This window comes from Ruditapes philippinarum, unplaced genomic scaffold (genome assembly GCF_026571515.1).
Source record: "Ruditapes philippinarum isolate M1 unplaced genomic scaffold, ASM2657151v2 ctg4185_1_1_1_1, whole genome shotgun sequence".
Taxonomy (NCBI): Eukaryota; Metazoa; Mollusca; class Bivalvia; order Venerida; family Veneridae; genus Ruditapes; species Ruditapes philippinarum.
In genome coordinates this window covers 2,817-20,150 of record NW_026861333.1, presented here as the reverse complement: position 1 = coordinate 20,150, position 17,334 = coordinate 2,817, and the positions used below count along the sequence as shown (strand labels likewise).

At 32.9% G+C, this 17,334-nt stretch overlaps 1 protein-coding gene across 1 annotated transcript; it reads right to left on the bottom strand.

Annotated features, from left to right (window-relative positions):
* Nucleotides 1-1,660: 1,660 nt before the first annotated feature.
* On the bottom strand, nt 1,661-8,900 carry LOC132715291 (eukaryotic translation initiation factor 3 subunit A-like). The gene is made up of 4 exons (XM_060698284.1): nt 8,725-8,900; nt 3,469-3,659; nt 2,829-2,965; nt 1,661-1,850 (listed from the first exon to the last, which is right to left on the bottom strand). The coding sequence occupies exons 1-4, from the start codon at nt 8,771-8,773 to the stop codon at nt 1,676-1,678; spliced, it is 552 nt and encodes a 183-aa protein (XP_060554267.1). The 5' UTR covers nt 8,774-8,900; the 3' UTR covers nt 1,661-1,675.
* Nucleotides 8,901-17,334: the final 8,434 nt, after the last annotated feature.

The window sequence follows — 17,334 nt, the reverse complement described above, 5'->3', positions numbered from 1 at the left end:
TATTTAAAAATTTTTTTTTTGGTTGCCATGGCAACCAGAGTTCTGCATGGAATTAAATTCTTTGAACAATTTTTAAAGGTGACCACCAAAGGAACATTCCTGTGAAGTTTGGATGAAATTGGCTCAGTGGTTTATGAGGAGATGTCATTTAAAGCAAAAGTTTACGGACGGACGCCGGACGAAAAGCGATCACAAAAGTTCACCCTGTCACTTTGTGACAGGTGAGCTAAAAATACTACAGATTTGAAATGTTTGTTTGGTTAGACTTATGGCCTGCCAACACAGAAATGGGTTTAAAAGGGCCCCAAAAAAGGAAATGATGATTTTGGCTAATTTTTTTTTTGTAACAAACTTAAAGCAAAAACCAAATTGGTAAAACTCCCCACCGGGCGGGTTTCAAAAAAAGATGCATAAAATCCAGTTATTCAAAACCCATTAAGTTCCTTTCGATAAACGCGGGGGGAAAAATTTAGTGGCTGGTTTCTTATGTCGCCCAAATAAAGGAAACCCCCCCTCTGCCCCCAAAGGGTTTAAAGTAACAAAACAGATTTAAAAGGCCGGAGTTTACATCCCTTTCCCCACGCTCCTTTTTTTTAATAGACTATAAAGCTGACGGCCTGTTAAAGGGGGAAAGGGCCCTGAGCTCAGGGTGTTAGGTTGCGCGGGTCTTTTATGCTGAGCTTTGTCACATGCCCCAAAATTTTGTTTTCCCAAATTTGTAAATTATCAAATTTTTAAAACCCAAAATTTTTAAACAAATGGGGAAAAATTAAGGGGAAGTTTGGGTAAAATTTTCCATTTTTTAAAACTACAATTTATCAAGTTTTCCAATTTTACATTTTTTTTCTCCTTTACTGTTTTTAAATTTTAAATTTAAACTGTTTAAAAAGGGAGAGCCACTTTTAAAAAAAACAAAAAAAATTTTTTTTTGTTTTTTTTTTTCTTTTTTTTTACCCTTTTTTCCAAAAAAAGATTAAATGAATTTTTAAAAAGGTTATAAAAAAACCTTATATATTATTTTTTAAAGCTGAAATACTTACATTTTTCAAAAATTTTCCCCTGAAATTTTCAGTTTCCCTTGCAAAAATTTCAAACAGAATTGAAAAGTTTAGAAATATAATAATGGTAAGATTTGTGACGAATAAAAAAAGTCGTATTTTCATGAATATTCATTGATGCATTTAAGATAGTGTGTATTATCATTAATAGATACATTTTAAAGCTTAAAATGATTCAATCGAATCACTGTGGAAGCAATGGCCTAATAAATAGTTAAGATATCTGCCTCCAAAACTAGGAATTATGGGTTAGAGCCCGACAACCTAAGTATCCATGTGTGAGACATTTATATTGACGGACAGAATAGTGATAGGAGGTGTGGCATAAAAAGCACTAAAATTACTTAGAACACATTCAGCTAATTAAACCAGTGTTCGAAATTAGCAGAAGTCCTATAGTCCCAGACTACTAAATTTCTCCTCGGGCTACCAACTTTTCACAGTAACAAGCCCGACCAGGCTACTGCATTTTCAGAGGCAATATAAACGACTGTTTTGAACAAATGAATCATGCTAGTGAAATGTCTTTTGGGCTAGTGAATATTCCAGTCGGGTAGTCCGACCAGACTAGTCGATTCAAATCCTAATTTCTTACACTGTTAAACAGTTTTAAACTTTTAATAGTTACCTTGTTGAGCAATATCCTGGTAAAGTTTTTCAACTTTAGAGTTGTTTCTTAGCAAGTCGAGACACTGACGATAAGATTCCCAGAGAAACTTAACCCATGGTGTAAGTATAGCTCTATCAGTACGATCCTGGGTATCTTCACCACTTACAGCTTTCAACAACAAACTGTCAGTATAATTAATCAATGATAGGTCAATTCATAAAGTCAGGAAGTCATGTCATAATGATGAGACAAATATTATGAAGACAAGATATAAACTGTGTACAACATCAGGGTTTTTTTCCCTTCTATAGTAAGGGCCTTTATAGGGCTGGTCCCTAAAGAAAAATTCTTGAAAATCATAAAGAGTTTTCCCAAAAATTGTTTTTTTTGCAAATATACCGTGTAATTTTTCCCCCAAAATTAAGGGCAGGGCTGCTTCCCCCAAGCTCTGAAAAAACTAGAACTGCCACTATCATGGCGAGAATACCCCCGCATACCACTTTTTCAGAATCAACAGTGGCCATTTAGAGCTCAAGGACAACCTCCCTGCCAAATCTGAGGTTACTAAGCCAGTGCATCGCTAAGTTATGTATTCTACACGATTCAAATGTGAAAATGTCAAATTCAATTCACTGCCGACAGGCATTCTTTAGCAATTGAGAAGAAAAGCTTTTTTTTGTCTAGGTCCCTGTGACCTTGACCTTTGATCCAGTGACCTCAAAATCAAAAGGGGTCATCTACTAATCATGACTAACCTCCATTCCAAATATGAAGACTGTGGGTCAAAGGCATCTAAAGTTATTGGGCAGACAAGCTTTTTATAGTCAAGGCCCCTGTGACCTTGACCTTTGACCTGGTGACCTCAAAATCAATAGGGGTCATCTACTAATCATGACTAACCTCCATGCTAAATATGAAGACTAAAGGTCAAAGGAATCTTAAGTTATTGGACGGACAAGAAAAAACCGACGGACGGACGGCCGGATGGCCAACCTGATTCCAGTATACCCCCCTTACAACTTTGTTGTGCGGGGGTATAAAAACACTGAATATAGAAGCACAATGATTAATATTTTGTACTTCACATAAATCTTACAGAATAGGTACAAGTTATAACTCTAAGGATGAGCGGGCAAAGGCATTTAAAATGGTTTATTTACCTTTCTGGAGTGTCGGGCATTTCAAGATCATCTACGTCTATGACAACTTGATGAGACTCTTGCCTAGCTTCCTCTGTTTTCTGCTCAGCGAGACCAATATACTTCCTGACCACATCTTCCAGAGACTTGATATTAACCTGCATAAAAAGCACACACAGATATATATTAAACAAGCTTTTTCCCTTCCATAGCAGGGGCTGTTAACAGGCGTCTTTTTCTCATGAAAATTCTATAAAATCACAGTCCCCATAAAATTCAATTTACATTAAAGTTTTTTCTTCCCCTTTTACAAAAAATATTGTTTCAATTTTTTCACCAAAGATTATACTCTTAATCTTTAGTACACCTCTGGAAGGTGATGAAAGGTTTCCTGAAAATAACTTTAAATCACAATTTACTTATATATACCAAACATCAAATTCTTTATCTCAGTATAAAAGTCCTATCATTTAAATGGTATCTCATGTAATATAACTATAAATGAATTTTACACATATCTAATTATGAATTTCATATAGCTGTCAATTATTTAGTTTTTTTTACACATAATTTTAAACTTGAATTTTAAGCCTGAATTACACACTTTTATGCAAAGAGTTCGAGAGGGTTGATGTAGCATGTTTCATTAACAATGACATACCTGTTGACAGATGTTCTTGTACTGGTATAGACCTTCTTTGGCGATGTGACTTTTACGAAGTTCCACACACAGCTCCAAATACTTTTCCATGATTGGCTCGTGGATTTTCTGCCATGTTCGATGCTTCTTACTCTTGATAACATCATATAAGGCATCAAGAGCTCTCTGCTTCTTTCCCACATCAATAAATTCTGAAACAAGTACAACAATTTTAAATTGACAATCAGACCACCTTTCAAGAAGCATACTGAAGATTGATTATTACAGCATTCAAATATGGTTTTATTTTTATATAAAAACAAGATCACAGCCAATGCGAGCCGAAATTTGAACAAGTATGGCAATAAATGGAACTATTCAGGAATATGCCGATTCTTACATACAAAGCCCATGGCATTTGAATACCGCACAGTCGAGAGCCTCATTTGGATTTGTAGAAAGATTTTGTAAAACAGCAATGTTTATTTCACATACTTTGTTTTTTAAATTAAATTTAAAGTAAAATCACACACTCTTTAAAGCTCTAAACGCATTGTTAATTGGATATATGTGTGATGACAACGCTCTAGATATAAAATTTACGATTTACACATAACACAGATCATTAAATGTAAACAAACTAATTATGAGTATTCTAGCAGTCTATTGCATCAACAAGATTTATTATGAAAATCATGCATGGCGATTAGAAAATTGAAGCTGCTCGTCCTGCAGAACGAGTGGCTCTGAATTTTTCTTTAACCTAAATGTAGCCTAATTAATTCGGCGTGATCGGTTTGACCCATTTTACAGACTTTTTTTCTTACTGTCAAACCGTTACGCCTAATTTTAACTGTAATTTTTACGCACGGAAAATCTACCGGTAACACTATCGATAGTTTGGATTGATTTTTACTGCTTAAACCTAAAAGTAACTTCAATTACCTCTAAAGATCAATAGAATATAAATTTTAGGACTAACTTCTCCTAGAAAAAATATTAGATTGTACCTGTCTTAACGCATTCATGCGATTTATTTCAAATTTGTACTGTCTACTCTATCTTCGGCGGACATGTTATGACGTCATCGTAAAAAATCGATTCCGTGAAAGCTGGTAGTAGCTACCAGTGTGTCTAGCAGGTAAGTGTGGGTTACGCATGAAGATTAAATTAAACAAAATATCGGGGGGAAATAAATCTATTCATCATTTTCTAATAAATGTGTGCATTATTAAATACTATTGAAAAGTATCATTGTATTTAACCTAAAATGCAATGGTCGCAAATAGGCTCCGTACAAGTACTGTTGTTTAATATTTTTTAAATATTTCAATACATGTACTCAACATTTATCAATTGGTGGTTTGCCTTCTTGTTTACTGCTAATGACTGCCAAATGTCACTCTCGGATAAAATACTGACTTTATTTATACATGCATATTTATATGACAATTAAGAACGTAAAAGAAATATTGAAGGAAACTATTTGAAATACACTTCAAATTATTCAGTATTTGTACAAATAATATTTCAAGAGCTCTTTTTCACCGATTGCCGATGTATAATACCATATTAAACCTAAAGTTAAATGTCTTCTTGACATACTTAATTAATTTACTAAAAAGGAACTTTATTGTGATCCAGCCATATGCTTTGTAACTATAAAGGAAGGGTCACATATTTTAATTGAAATAAATCTTAAGTAGAGGATATTAAAAAAAAGTCATTGAGAAGATCAGATTTTTTCAAATGAACAGATTAAGACTTATAAATGTATAAGGTGTATGTCTTGTTGTTTCATACTGTTTTGGTGACACTTTTGTTTTGTGTCCCTTGTTGTTTTCTCGTCTATGTAAGTATCTTCCCTTTGCCCTAGTTTTTATTTCTTTATTTCGCCCCCTCCCCCGAAATTTCCTATCCCCTTCCCTGTGCCCGTTAACTTAGTGGTCCTGTTTCATACTGTTTTGGTGACACTTTTGTTTGTGTCCCTTGTTGTTTTCTCGTCTTTGGTAAGTATCTTCCCTTTGCCCCTAGTTTTTATTTCTTTATTTCGCCCCTCCCCGAATTTCCTATCCCCTTCCCATGTGCTCGTTAACTTAGTGGTCCTATTAATCATTCATTTATTTATTTCTTTGATTTCCCTTCTCAGTTACATTTTAGTGATAAGCCTGACCGTGCTCTCCCTTGCGCCCTGTCCCGTTTTAATTTAGAATCCTCCTGGGCTCCTTGCCAATGGTTCATGTTCCTGGGTCGTGTGGGAGTTGCGTTCATTGAACGCCGCCTTTCCTTGTTCATCTTGTTTATCATATTGTATACATGTTATACCGAACCGTAACAAACAGATAATGATTATCAATACAAGATTCGGCAAGCAAGCAAAGAAATGTAAAGTAACAGAAAAAACTTATCCACATTCATGTATCCACCCTCGAAAAAAAAACCACCAAAAACGCCTGAAACTGCAAAATCGAAACATAAATACACAGGAGTGCCAAAGACGGCTCTGGTAGGTGCAAGTGGCTCCCTTTCGCCGGTTTAAACAGAAATTGATCACTTAAACATAAATAATGTTGAAATTTTTAATCAACATCCACAAATATGTACATAATACGGCGGTAATCATGGAACTTTTCAATGTGACACATTCGAGGTGCCGTTCAACGGGAACTAGACAAACATGGAATTTTTAAAATGGGTATCAGAGTTTTGGTGTCCTTTTGCGACAGTCGTTCTAACATGTCTCCCATCTGTCTTACATTGTTATGCTATTCAACGTCTAAATAACGGTCACTAAATTTCCTCTTGCTGCGTTTTATCATAAACCCCGTCAAATCTGTGCGACAATTGTATTTTACTGAGGACTGTCTGAAATTCCATTTTATAGTTTGAAATTTTTAAGATTTTTTTTTTTCGGAATTTTAAAGTTATTTTTGGTTGTTTTGAACTTCTTCCCCTTCACAACCGTTCCTCAATTGTGTTTAAAAGATAATAAACTAGATATTGATATGGGTGTAATATAAATTGAAATTCTTCTTTGATTCATCATGTATAGTATAATTATAATTCATTAAGATGTACCTACAATTACATTGTATTTTCGTATGTGGGAAATCATGGCAGGGTTATAAAATAAAAAAGGTAGTTCAGAAATTTCACCTAATGATCCAGATGTTAAAAAATCCAACTTAATAATATCTAATTTGACAATTTAAACGGACTTAAATGCAGTATGAATCTGACATCATAAACTATTTAATTTGTAAGTAAGGTTATCAGAATTTTCTTTTCACATTCTCTTTTTAATGCTGAAATATTTGTGTGTGAATAAAAGAGTTATTCCTGCAATAATTCATATAAATAACATAAACAAATTGTATAATAAAGCTTGGCAAATACAATCGATTGCCGCCGATACCTGTGTTACACCATGGATTTTACCATGACACCGCTTTCCAATATGGCTGCTTTCAATAATATTCAACAGGGTTTTACGGGACGCAGAATCCTGCGTCCCTATACGCATAAATTTTGACATGTACGCATATAAGTTATCCACTTGCGTCCAAGTGTACGCACAAAAATAATTCTAGACAATAGATATTATTGTTTCTGACCCGACATGATTTTATCTCTTTCTTCTCGAAGCTCATAAAATTCCATTTAAACCTAATGCTTGCATTGTTTATTCGGAAGTTAACATAATTGAAATCTACTGCGCATGTTATTTGCAAGTGCCCTGCTGCAGAAATTGATTGACGTTTATAGTGCAAGCTACAGTAACTGATGACGTTTTACCGTAAAAATCTATTTTTGGTAGCTGTTTTTTTGGTTTTTCTATTGCTATATTTAGATGGACTATTTATAACAAGCAATTACTATTGGTTAGCGTATCCAATGTCGATCTAAGCCAGTTCGGCGATTGTATTTTGTTACATGAACAGCGAAAATAAAAAATCCAGTGCTTTTTGCAAAGTGTTATATGAAAAAGTGTTAGAAATTAAGTCACTGGGTATGTTATTATCGTTGGTGTTATAAATATAATGGTTTTCGGCGAACTTAATTTATGACTGGGACATCAAGTATGTCCCAGCTTATGGGGAGGTGCAAAAGCGGTTTTGTCAGCCTTTTTGTTTTATGATATTTTTAAAAAACGCAACATATTTAGCTGACTGGTCTGTAAAGATATCTATTGTGTGTTTACTTGTTCAAGCTAAAAATATTTTACAATAATATCAGTACAAAATTTCCAGCTCTGTTGGTGTAATCACCTTGTCAATAACAAAATATGCTACTAAAACTTGACATTCCAGCCACTCAAAACTTATAAGCCTGGAAATAGCACATGATATTATTGTAAAGGGCTACTAAAATGCTATAAAAAACCTAGTGATAAAAAGATATTGAAATCATATACTTCTTATGAAAACAGTACAAGTATACATGCATATTTCTTACAGGGTAAATAAACGATTTTAAGCAAAATAGAGTGGTCTTCATAGTCTTTTATAGTGAATATAATTTTGGACCCCTAAAATTCAGGCCTGGACCCCTACTTTTCTAGGCTGTGCATCCACTGGACCCCTAAAATTTCAAAGAGATGTAAAACCCTGATTCAACGATTAAAAAATTAAAGTGGAATATTTAGACTTCTGTTCGACTTTGAAGTATGATAATTTGGAACCTTGCATAAAAAACGATTCTCGTTCAGGTAATGTATACCGTTTCTTTGAAACTTTTCTAGTTTTCGCTCCCAACAACTTCTAATTGGGAAGCGTCCGTGCATAAAAATGCAGTTCGTGGTTGGACTTGGAAAAAAGACAGCGCCCGTCCAAAATTATCTCGGTGTCTCTTTGACAAGTCTAATTAGTTGGACTAACCTAAATGTAATGGGACTTACAAATAAAAGATGATCTTTTTTTATTTTAAGGTGTTTTGAGTGCGATTTTTGTGTCTCACACTGTAAATCTTTTGTTAATACATTTGAATATGTTTGTCCCAGTCGAAATATAGCTTATGAGCTATTGTTTTCTGTATCTTCAAAATCTTGACCAATCAATATCAACTTCAGACTGACCTCTGGACCGACTGATCCTAGAGTTTCGAACTGCTGTATCACTCACACACGCAGTTGGCGAGATTCTGTGATAGAAAGACTTTAAAAAGATGGGCAACCTTATTTCATTAAAAGAATATGGTGAATTTATAGAAGGAAGCATGAAAATCATGCAAGATGTCACCCTTATTCAAGCTCCTTTTCAAACTCATAAAGAACTTTACCATTAGCCCTTTTAAGGGCGTTTTCCGGACGTTGAAAATATGTAGGCATTTTACTTTAATGGGCTACCATAACATAGAGATTTCTGTACTGCTTTTTATTATTTGACAGATTATTTATCTGCATATGGCGGTAGCCAGTCGGCACGTGGGCTATGACGTCATGAATTTTTATTGTGACCAGATTTTATTTTCAAATCGTGAAAATTACTCAAGAATTGTAAAAGGCTACTAAATAAATTTTGACGATAAAGCATTTCTTTGCAAACATTGCAGCACGGATTTATGTAATAATATGAAAAAGGCAAAGCCTCAAAGCGAGCTCGATGTACTTTTAACGTGAAATAGTATGAAATAATCGCTCAATTTTATTTTAAATTTTCCGTTCCGGTATTTTATGCACTGCTTCCGTTTATTCTGGTTCCCTCCTATTAAATGAATAAAATTAATGTATTTTATCATTTGTGCTACGTGAATTACCTTAATTTACAGGAAGAAAGAAGGAATCGGCTCCGCCCCTTTATTTTTTCTGTTGTTTTGTTTTTTTTGGAATTCTGAGTGCATTGTTGTAGAATAATGCACGGTTTGAGTTCAAATGCGTAGTATCAAATGCGTAATAATATAATCACGAATGCCCATAGGCCTGAGTGATTAATTACAAAGCATTTGAACGAAAAACGTGCATTATTATGCACAAAGAATTAATATATATTTCCATTGTAACACGTCAAGAAAAAATATAATTATCAGTTTTCAATCAGAAGAAATAACAAAAGAAAATTTCAGTCATATGAATATATATTTTAGGCAATTGAGAGATCACATGAATCAAATTCACACATGTACTTGTATCTATAACATAAATCACATATGCAGTTCATCTACTTCTTATACAAGTGAGCATCAACAAATTCATACAAACATTGTATGAGAACACATATATTATGCCTTTAAGACATTTATAACTCACATCAAAAATTGCTTGAACGTCTATTTGTGATCATAATGATTACTACAAGAGTAATATTTACCATAAAGCCAAACCTACGGCCAAAATAACAAACAAGTAAGCAAGAGCATATAAATACACTTAACAAACTATGAACAAACCTACTAAGAGGCTTTCTTATTACCTCCTTAGTAGTATAACCTTCAAGACTAGCCGTCGCCAGCTTGCAAGATAGAGCCTTTCCTGAGAAACAGTGTATCTCAGGCAAAGACAAAGAACATAATTTAAAGTAAATGAATTCAAATCATTACTAGATTCAAGAAAACTGAATCAAAAATAAAACTCACTATTCATCAAGACAAATGAGTAGCAAAAAATAACCCACTAAGAGACTTGCATATTATCTCCTTAGTAGTAATAACCTTCAATGCCGGCCAATACCGAATTGTAAGATTAAGCCTTTCATGAGAAACGACGTGTCTCAAGCAAAGGCATAAAGTCAGCATCTCCTAATAATAGAACTTAATTTTAACAACTTATTTAAGATTATTTATAATAATACATAATCTTTCCTGTAAGTGTCATCCAACACTTATTATTTTAAGTGCGCAATAGTATTAATAAAGAATTCCTTTAAACGCCGGGTCCCTTCAAGATTTAGATGTAAACCCCCATCCTTAATGGCATAATATTCACGACGTGGTATACCGCATTTTAGAAACGGCTTGAAGGTTCTAATAAATGAAACCTTTCTGGATTTGCATAATAAAACTAATTTATTATTTAAATTTTTAACTCTATTACCAGTGGACTCAAAATCAATTGGCCGAGGAATAATAGCAGATACAATAATGCTACCAGTAGATTGAAGTCTAACGTTAGATATCAACTCATTAAAGGATGAAATAATCTCATCCTCTGAACGGGGACCAGTAACATCATTGGTGCCCACATGTAAAATAATGAATGAAGATCTTAAATCTACCTGACCCTGAGAAATTCTAAAACTTAATCTTGAAATATTAATCCCTGGAAAAGCTGTAATTTTGGTATCCCAAATTCCAGAAACATTTTTCGCTATGGAGTCGGAGACTATTGTACACTTGCGCAGTGGTGGATGACTTACATGTTCTGAAAACATAAAAACTCTGATAAATACAATGCCAAACTATATATATTTTTAAACATAAAATATATGTGAAATATCTTTAATTATTTTACACTTATCCTCTATAGATAGTGAAATGTAACGTTTGTAAACGTCGGAATGCCAATCTCCAAGAATCTGAATTTAATCAGAACTAACATTATTCCTGAATGCAAGGAATAGACACCAATAAATCAAATTCTCAGAATCTTTGAAGTCTAAGGCCAAAAATATTTTGTGAAGTAAGAAAGGAGTTATAGGTTAGACTTGTTTGACACAGTGACATTTCAATCTGGAAATGCCACGAAGAGTAAAATTAACCAAAAAAGTGTTCATTTCATTTAAATCAAATCCTAGTAACTGATGAACAGTTCTAATCCCACTTAAATAATTACGAATACTAGACACTGATTTCATGGATTTAAAAGAACGACTCAAAAATTAGAATATAATTGAAGTGTGTTTGTAGTGGCAGGTAAATAAGATAATTGAAATAAATACAAAATAAAATAAACGATTTCCACTGAATTTTTAAATTATTTCTACTACCTTCAGCATATGCTGAAATATTTGACAGTTTCAACTCAGACTTGAGAGTCTTCAACTGTAGATCTACAAAAAACAAGGAAAAGAAAAATTACCAATCATTAACAAAAACAAAATCTTGATCCACCACCTCACAATACTCTAAATAAAATCCAGTTGTTAACTGGAAAAATTCATCTTTGAATTTATCATGCTGTGACCAACGAGACAAACAATCAGAGATTCGATCCATACTTGACAAATGAACAGCTCTTATTTCACATTGAGATTTAGCTGTTAAAAAACAAATTTCTCTCAAACCATCCTGTAACATTGAACATCTGGCTCTGCCTGAATTCAAGACTGAACATACAGCCTCGTTATCACAATTAACGACTATCCTTTTACCTTTAAATTCATGTGACCAAAGTCTTAAAGCAAGAATAATTCCAAACAATTCTAACACTGCTATAGAAAATTTTTGATTAGAAATATTTACAGGAAAATCAGAATGAAAATAGTTTCCATTGTAAAAACCACCACATCCTGTGAAACACGCGTCCGTTGAGAAAATAGCATCTGGAATTGACCAATTTTCATATAACATAATAGAAATTTTTAATTTTTTAACACATGTGATCTCTTAGTCAACGAAATACAGAATGACCAAAATGTCCAGGAAATAAATGGACAAAAATATTTACCGCCAAAATCAGAAGCGACCAATAAAAAGATGTTTATTGCTGACGTAGACCATAAACAAAATTCGACTAATAAAAACCCATTGAAAAGGTCAACTTCATTCAACCTTATAATTAAGCTATTTTAGGTTAAATCAAAATAATCCAAATTATTATTAAAATGTTGGACTTTATGTTTCATTTGTTTTCGCCTCAGAGTTTCCAATAGAAACGTTCTTTAAAGGCTGTTCCAGTGGCATGGAAAATAAAGGCTGTTCCAGTGGTATGAAAAAAACTGTCGTTAAATCTTACGTGTAGATAACGAAATTTGAAAACGTTGATAAAACTTTGTTTGGTTATTTTATTTCACTCTATAATTTTTCAAGCGAAATAAAGATTATTAAAAGTGAAATAAATGTAAAACTTAACACGTTTGCGACATTAAAATAGCGTACTTGATTTGTTTGTTTTGCACGTGCTGTTTGGCGCTACATTGTGACGTCACGTAAACAATACTTTAAACGTCTATACAGCGTTAACGACTGAATAAAAGATATTGGTGTTCGGATTCATTTTCTTAGTTAGACCATTTTATTTCATTCTAGATAGATTTCACATCAAAATTCGACAATTTTTTTTTTTAATTTATCAGATTTTTCAAACAAAATGGCGCCCTCAATATGAAAATACACAGGGAGATAATAAGAACGGCGAGTGCATTGTTGTCTGGCCTTCTTTGTTTATATAGAAGAATTTCCGATAGTGTTAGAATGTTTTGTTTGTTGTAAAAAGAGGAGGTAAATGTACATTTTATGAAATCCGGCAAAACCTATGTACGGGAAAAGTCGGTTAAAAATAAGCGTTCAATTTTCATTTTACATTTTCCGTTTTAAAACTGTCATTCGATATTTTATACACAGCTTCCGTTATTCTGGTTCCCTGTCCAATTATGGTTCTCATAGAAGTGCGCAGGTGACCAGTCTACACATCCGTTTTCAGTCACAATTCCTCAGTTTTTATCGTTATCTTGTAATTCGAAAAGTTGCGATGTGTCCAATTCGGTACTTCGAACGAAAGTTTTCAAAACCATCACTTAGCAGGTACTCGCGTTACCGTAAAGCTCGCTTTGCGAGCAGGCCCTTCGGGCCAGCTCGTCGAGCTCGCTATAAATCCGTGATTGCAGTTAACTGCTGACTACATCTGTCTTTCTTTTTGTTTTGTAACATCATAGACCATAGATCACATTAAATAAACAAAGATGCACACTGGTCAATGTTACAATTTAACAAATAAAAAAATCATAATTTTTAGAAACAAATTAAAATACAGACTGTCCAGTTGGGACATAGATCTAATTGCTATTTAAAGACTGTGAGATAATTATGTCCAAGGTTAAGACAAAGACTATGTCAAGACATGTGGAACATTCAATTTAAAAGACGCTCCAAGTCCAGATCGAACATTTTACTTTTTATATAAATTATTGCAGTGGTCTTTTTGCACGACAGGAGTGCCATTGAAATATTTTTCGAGATATTTTTACATTTACATTTTTACATTTCTTGTAGGTCTATATCAATAACTTAATTGTATGCAAAATTTTTAATCATTCGCTCACCTCATTTGTCGAGAATAATAATTTCTATCGTGCAAAATGGCATAAACCTTTTACTCAAATCGGGCAATGAATCTCATTAGCGAAATTCATATTTTCAATTTAATTTTGAGTATATATATTTTTTTCTCTCTTATGTTTCATATAGCCAAGTAGATGTTGCACATAGTTGTATTATAAATCTCTGGTCTATGTAAGATTCCCAAATGTTATATCTATAGAAGCCCTTGGATCTCAACCAGTGTACCTATTTAATGATTATATAAATATTCAAACGGAGCTTTTTTTTCTCAAACGCAAAATTTAATGTGAATGCATGGCATTTAGGTTAAGTTTGACGGATCGTTTTTTTTTCTTTTCATACCAAAATATTTTTTATGACACCATATTGTAGCTTCAGTTTTCCAACTTCCTACAAAATGACCTACATGTGTAAATGTATTTGAAAAACAGTTTCTTTAAAGACGTTTTCATCAAATAAAGATGGTTGGTGTGGTGGGGAGTAGGGCGGGGGCTGTAAAATACGCAAAAAGTGTTAATGGAAATTCTACTTGCGATAACAGTTGGATTTTTGAAGTCAATTGCACGATTTTGTCAATGATAAAGAATATACCTCAAACTATTTCACCCTCTTTCCATGTAGCAGTTGCTGTTTCGGATTGAAGACTTGTACGTGTCCTCAGTCAGCGAGACCTGCCAGTTTTGGAAAACTCGTGTGAAAATTAAATGCCAGTGCATCAACATCGACGGAATCAACTCTAATAAATTAAATAAACATTGTTTAATCTTAAAATATTTTTGTTTATAACAAAATACTAAAGTTTTTTCCCGAATATCTTCAGATTCAAAATTTAATGTAAATTCAATTCAATATAGATATGTACATTGTTATACTGCAATATTGATGATGTGTATAGTATAATAATTTTATGTTTCATATTACACCTGTACTTAAAGAATTACATTGGCTTCCGGTGCAATACAGAATCCAGTTTAAAATTTTAACACATACCTACAAAGCTTTAAATGGAAAATCGCCGGAATATATGGAAGAAATGTTATGTGTTTACAAACCACGAAGGAATCTACGATCTCAGAACAAAGCAATTACTTTAGTGGTACCAACGAGTAAAACTGTAACCTTTGGCGACCGACGATTTGAATATGCAGCTCCGAAACTGTGGAACGATCTGCCGTCTGGTGTGAGAGACTCGAGCTCATTGTGTTCTTTTAAACGTGCACTTAAAACACACTATTTCAAACAAGCCTATATTTTATCGTGAAAAATCTGAGACAGTGATTTTAGAAAACTGTGTGACTACTGTGTGATATCAACCATAATTTTACAATTTGTTTTAATTCTGCTAATATTTTTAAGACAGTTACAAATAATTAAGGTGTTGATTATAAAATACATTATTTCTAATTTAGTGTTTTAGAAATTTCGCTAGAATATTTTAATCGTATGTTGTCGATATTCAATTATTTTAATTCTAAACGACTAAGTTAATACCACATTTTAATTGATTGTTTCATATTCTTGTTCTTAGTATGTCGTAGATTTATTATGTGAATGCTGTTTTAGTATTTTAAATTGTATTGCTGTAATTACTTATTAGTTTTTATATCATTGTAAAACGGTAAATACCACATTTTAATTGATTGTCTCATATTTTTGTTCTTATTATGTAGTAGATTTATTATGTGAATGCTGTTTTAGTTTTTAAATTGTATTGCTGTAATTAGTTATTAGTTTATATCATTGTAAAAAGGCCTTTGAACATGTATATGAAAAGGGCGCTATATAAGTTTGGTAAATAATAATAATAATAAAAATGTGAACTATTAATGATGTAGATATGTTTAAGGTGACTAATTGGTCCATTGGGCCTGGTGTTATGTGACTTATTGGTCAATTGGAGCGGGTGTTATGTTAAATTATTAATTTTCGTTATTTGTAAATTGTCATACACTTGTCACTACAATAAAATATTTACTTACTTTCTTACTTACCAACCAGCATCAACTGGGTTATTGTTGCATAAGTAATACAAGCATAATCAATTCTTCAATATGATGAACACGTTCAAAAAGTCGCCACAATGAATGTTTCGTGTTCAGTAGTGTTTCTAATTCTCATTCTGACCCTGAAGACAATATTTACGCATTTTATTTTATCTATACAGTGCACTGGTATTGTCCAACAACATTGACCTGGCACTCTTGCATTTGACCCTGTAGTCGGTATATTCCGTAACCGTTACTATTTACTTGTAAAACGATATGAATGTAAATATCTAATTGTTAAAATAAAATGGTGTAAATTAAAAAATCTCTCTAGCGCAGTTGGTAAAGGTGGTTCACTTGAAGAAGGTAGGTTCGAACCCAATTTTAGCGATTTATTTTTTTTCATTTTATTTTAATTTTAAAATTGCCATTCTCTTAAACCTATTACAACCCTTTTTTGTGTGTACTATCTATGTAGTATTTTAATATATATTTGCGTTTATAGCGTGTATGCGCTAAAGCATACATGTATACGATTGCATAATGTCACAAAAAGAACCGTTGAAAGAAAGATACGGTAATGGAATAAAAAGTAATTGTATATAAAACATCAATTAAAAGGTGTTCTAAAGTCAGGTGTTCTGAGTAAAACGATTCCTTATTAATTCTTGCAAGTAAATTAAAAAAAATATATAACGTGGTGTTGGTAAGGAATCGAACCAGAGACCATCAGATCGGTAGCCCGACATCTATACCAATACACCACACATCACTGACGAGTGAGGTTAGCAAATATATCGATATATTCGATAGATACTGGTCAATGTTTATTCATATGACCTTTACGAAAGTTAATGAAGTGCCAGGTCAATATTGTTGGACAATATTGGAACTCAAGAACAGTACCGCTTTCGGCTCTTTCCGTCAGTCTACAATTTGAACAGAAAGTGACCGGATGTAGCCATTGTTTGATTGAGAAACACGCGTGCATAACGTGGTTAATTTTTTAAACGATTATGACCAATATAAGTATATAAGAAACATACGCAGTTTCTTTTTGTGTTTGATTAAATTGCTGTGCATGAAGCAAATATATATGTACATTTTTGTTTACTAACGCTAAATCTACTTTAATCACTGATTTTACATGTATCTGCCCCTGTCGTAATGCTACTAGTAATTACATTCACAGTATATCGTTAGATTTAATGCATATCAAAAACAAAGCAGAATGTTTATACTCGATGTGTTTTATATGTTTCTTAGAATATATATACACAATGGCCTAGTGGTTAAGGTTCTTGCCTCTCTATCAAGAGATCGATGATTTGTATCCCACTATAATTAAGGACAACCAATATTATCAAAGTAACAACCAGTTTTTTTTTTTTATATAGCACTTTGATAGTTTCAACGGAAGAATAAATATACACCCACTGGTAAAGATGGAACCCCAGTTTAATTGTAGTTAAATCTTGATTAGCAAGCTTGTTAAGCAAACACATGTATAAACATAAATTAGTGTACGAATTAATGAAACACAAACTATATGTCAATGGCGTTACGTTTCAAAGTATACGTACATATAACAAAGTTCATGTTGCAATGTAATTTATATCAATCACCTACACAAGATGACAACTTGTTACATACTTACTGTAATTAACATAATACACAACGCGTCACCAAC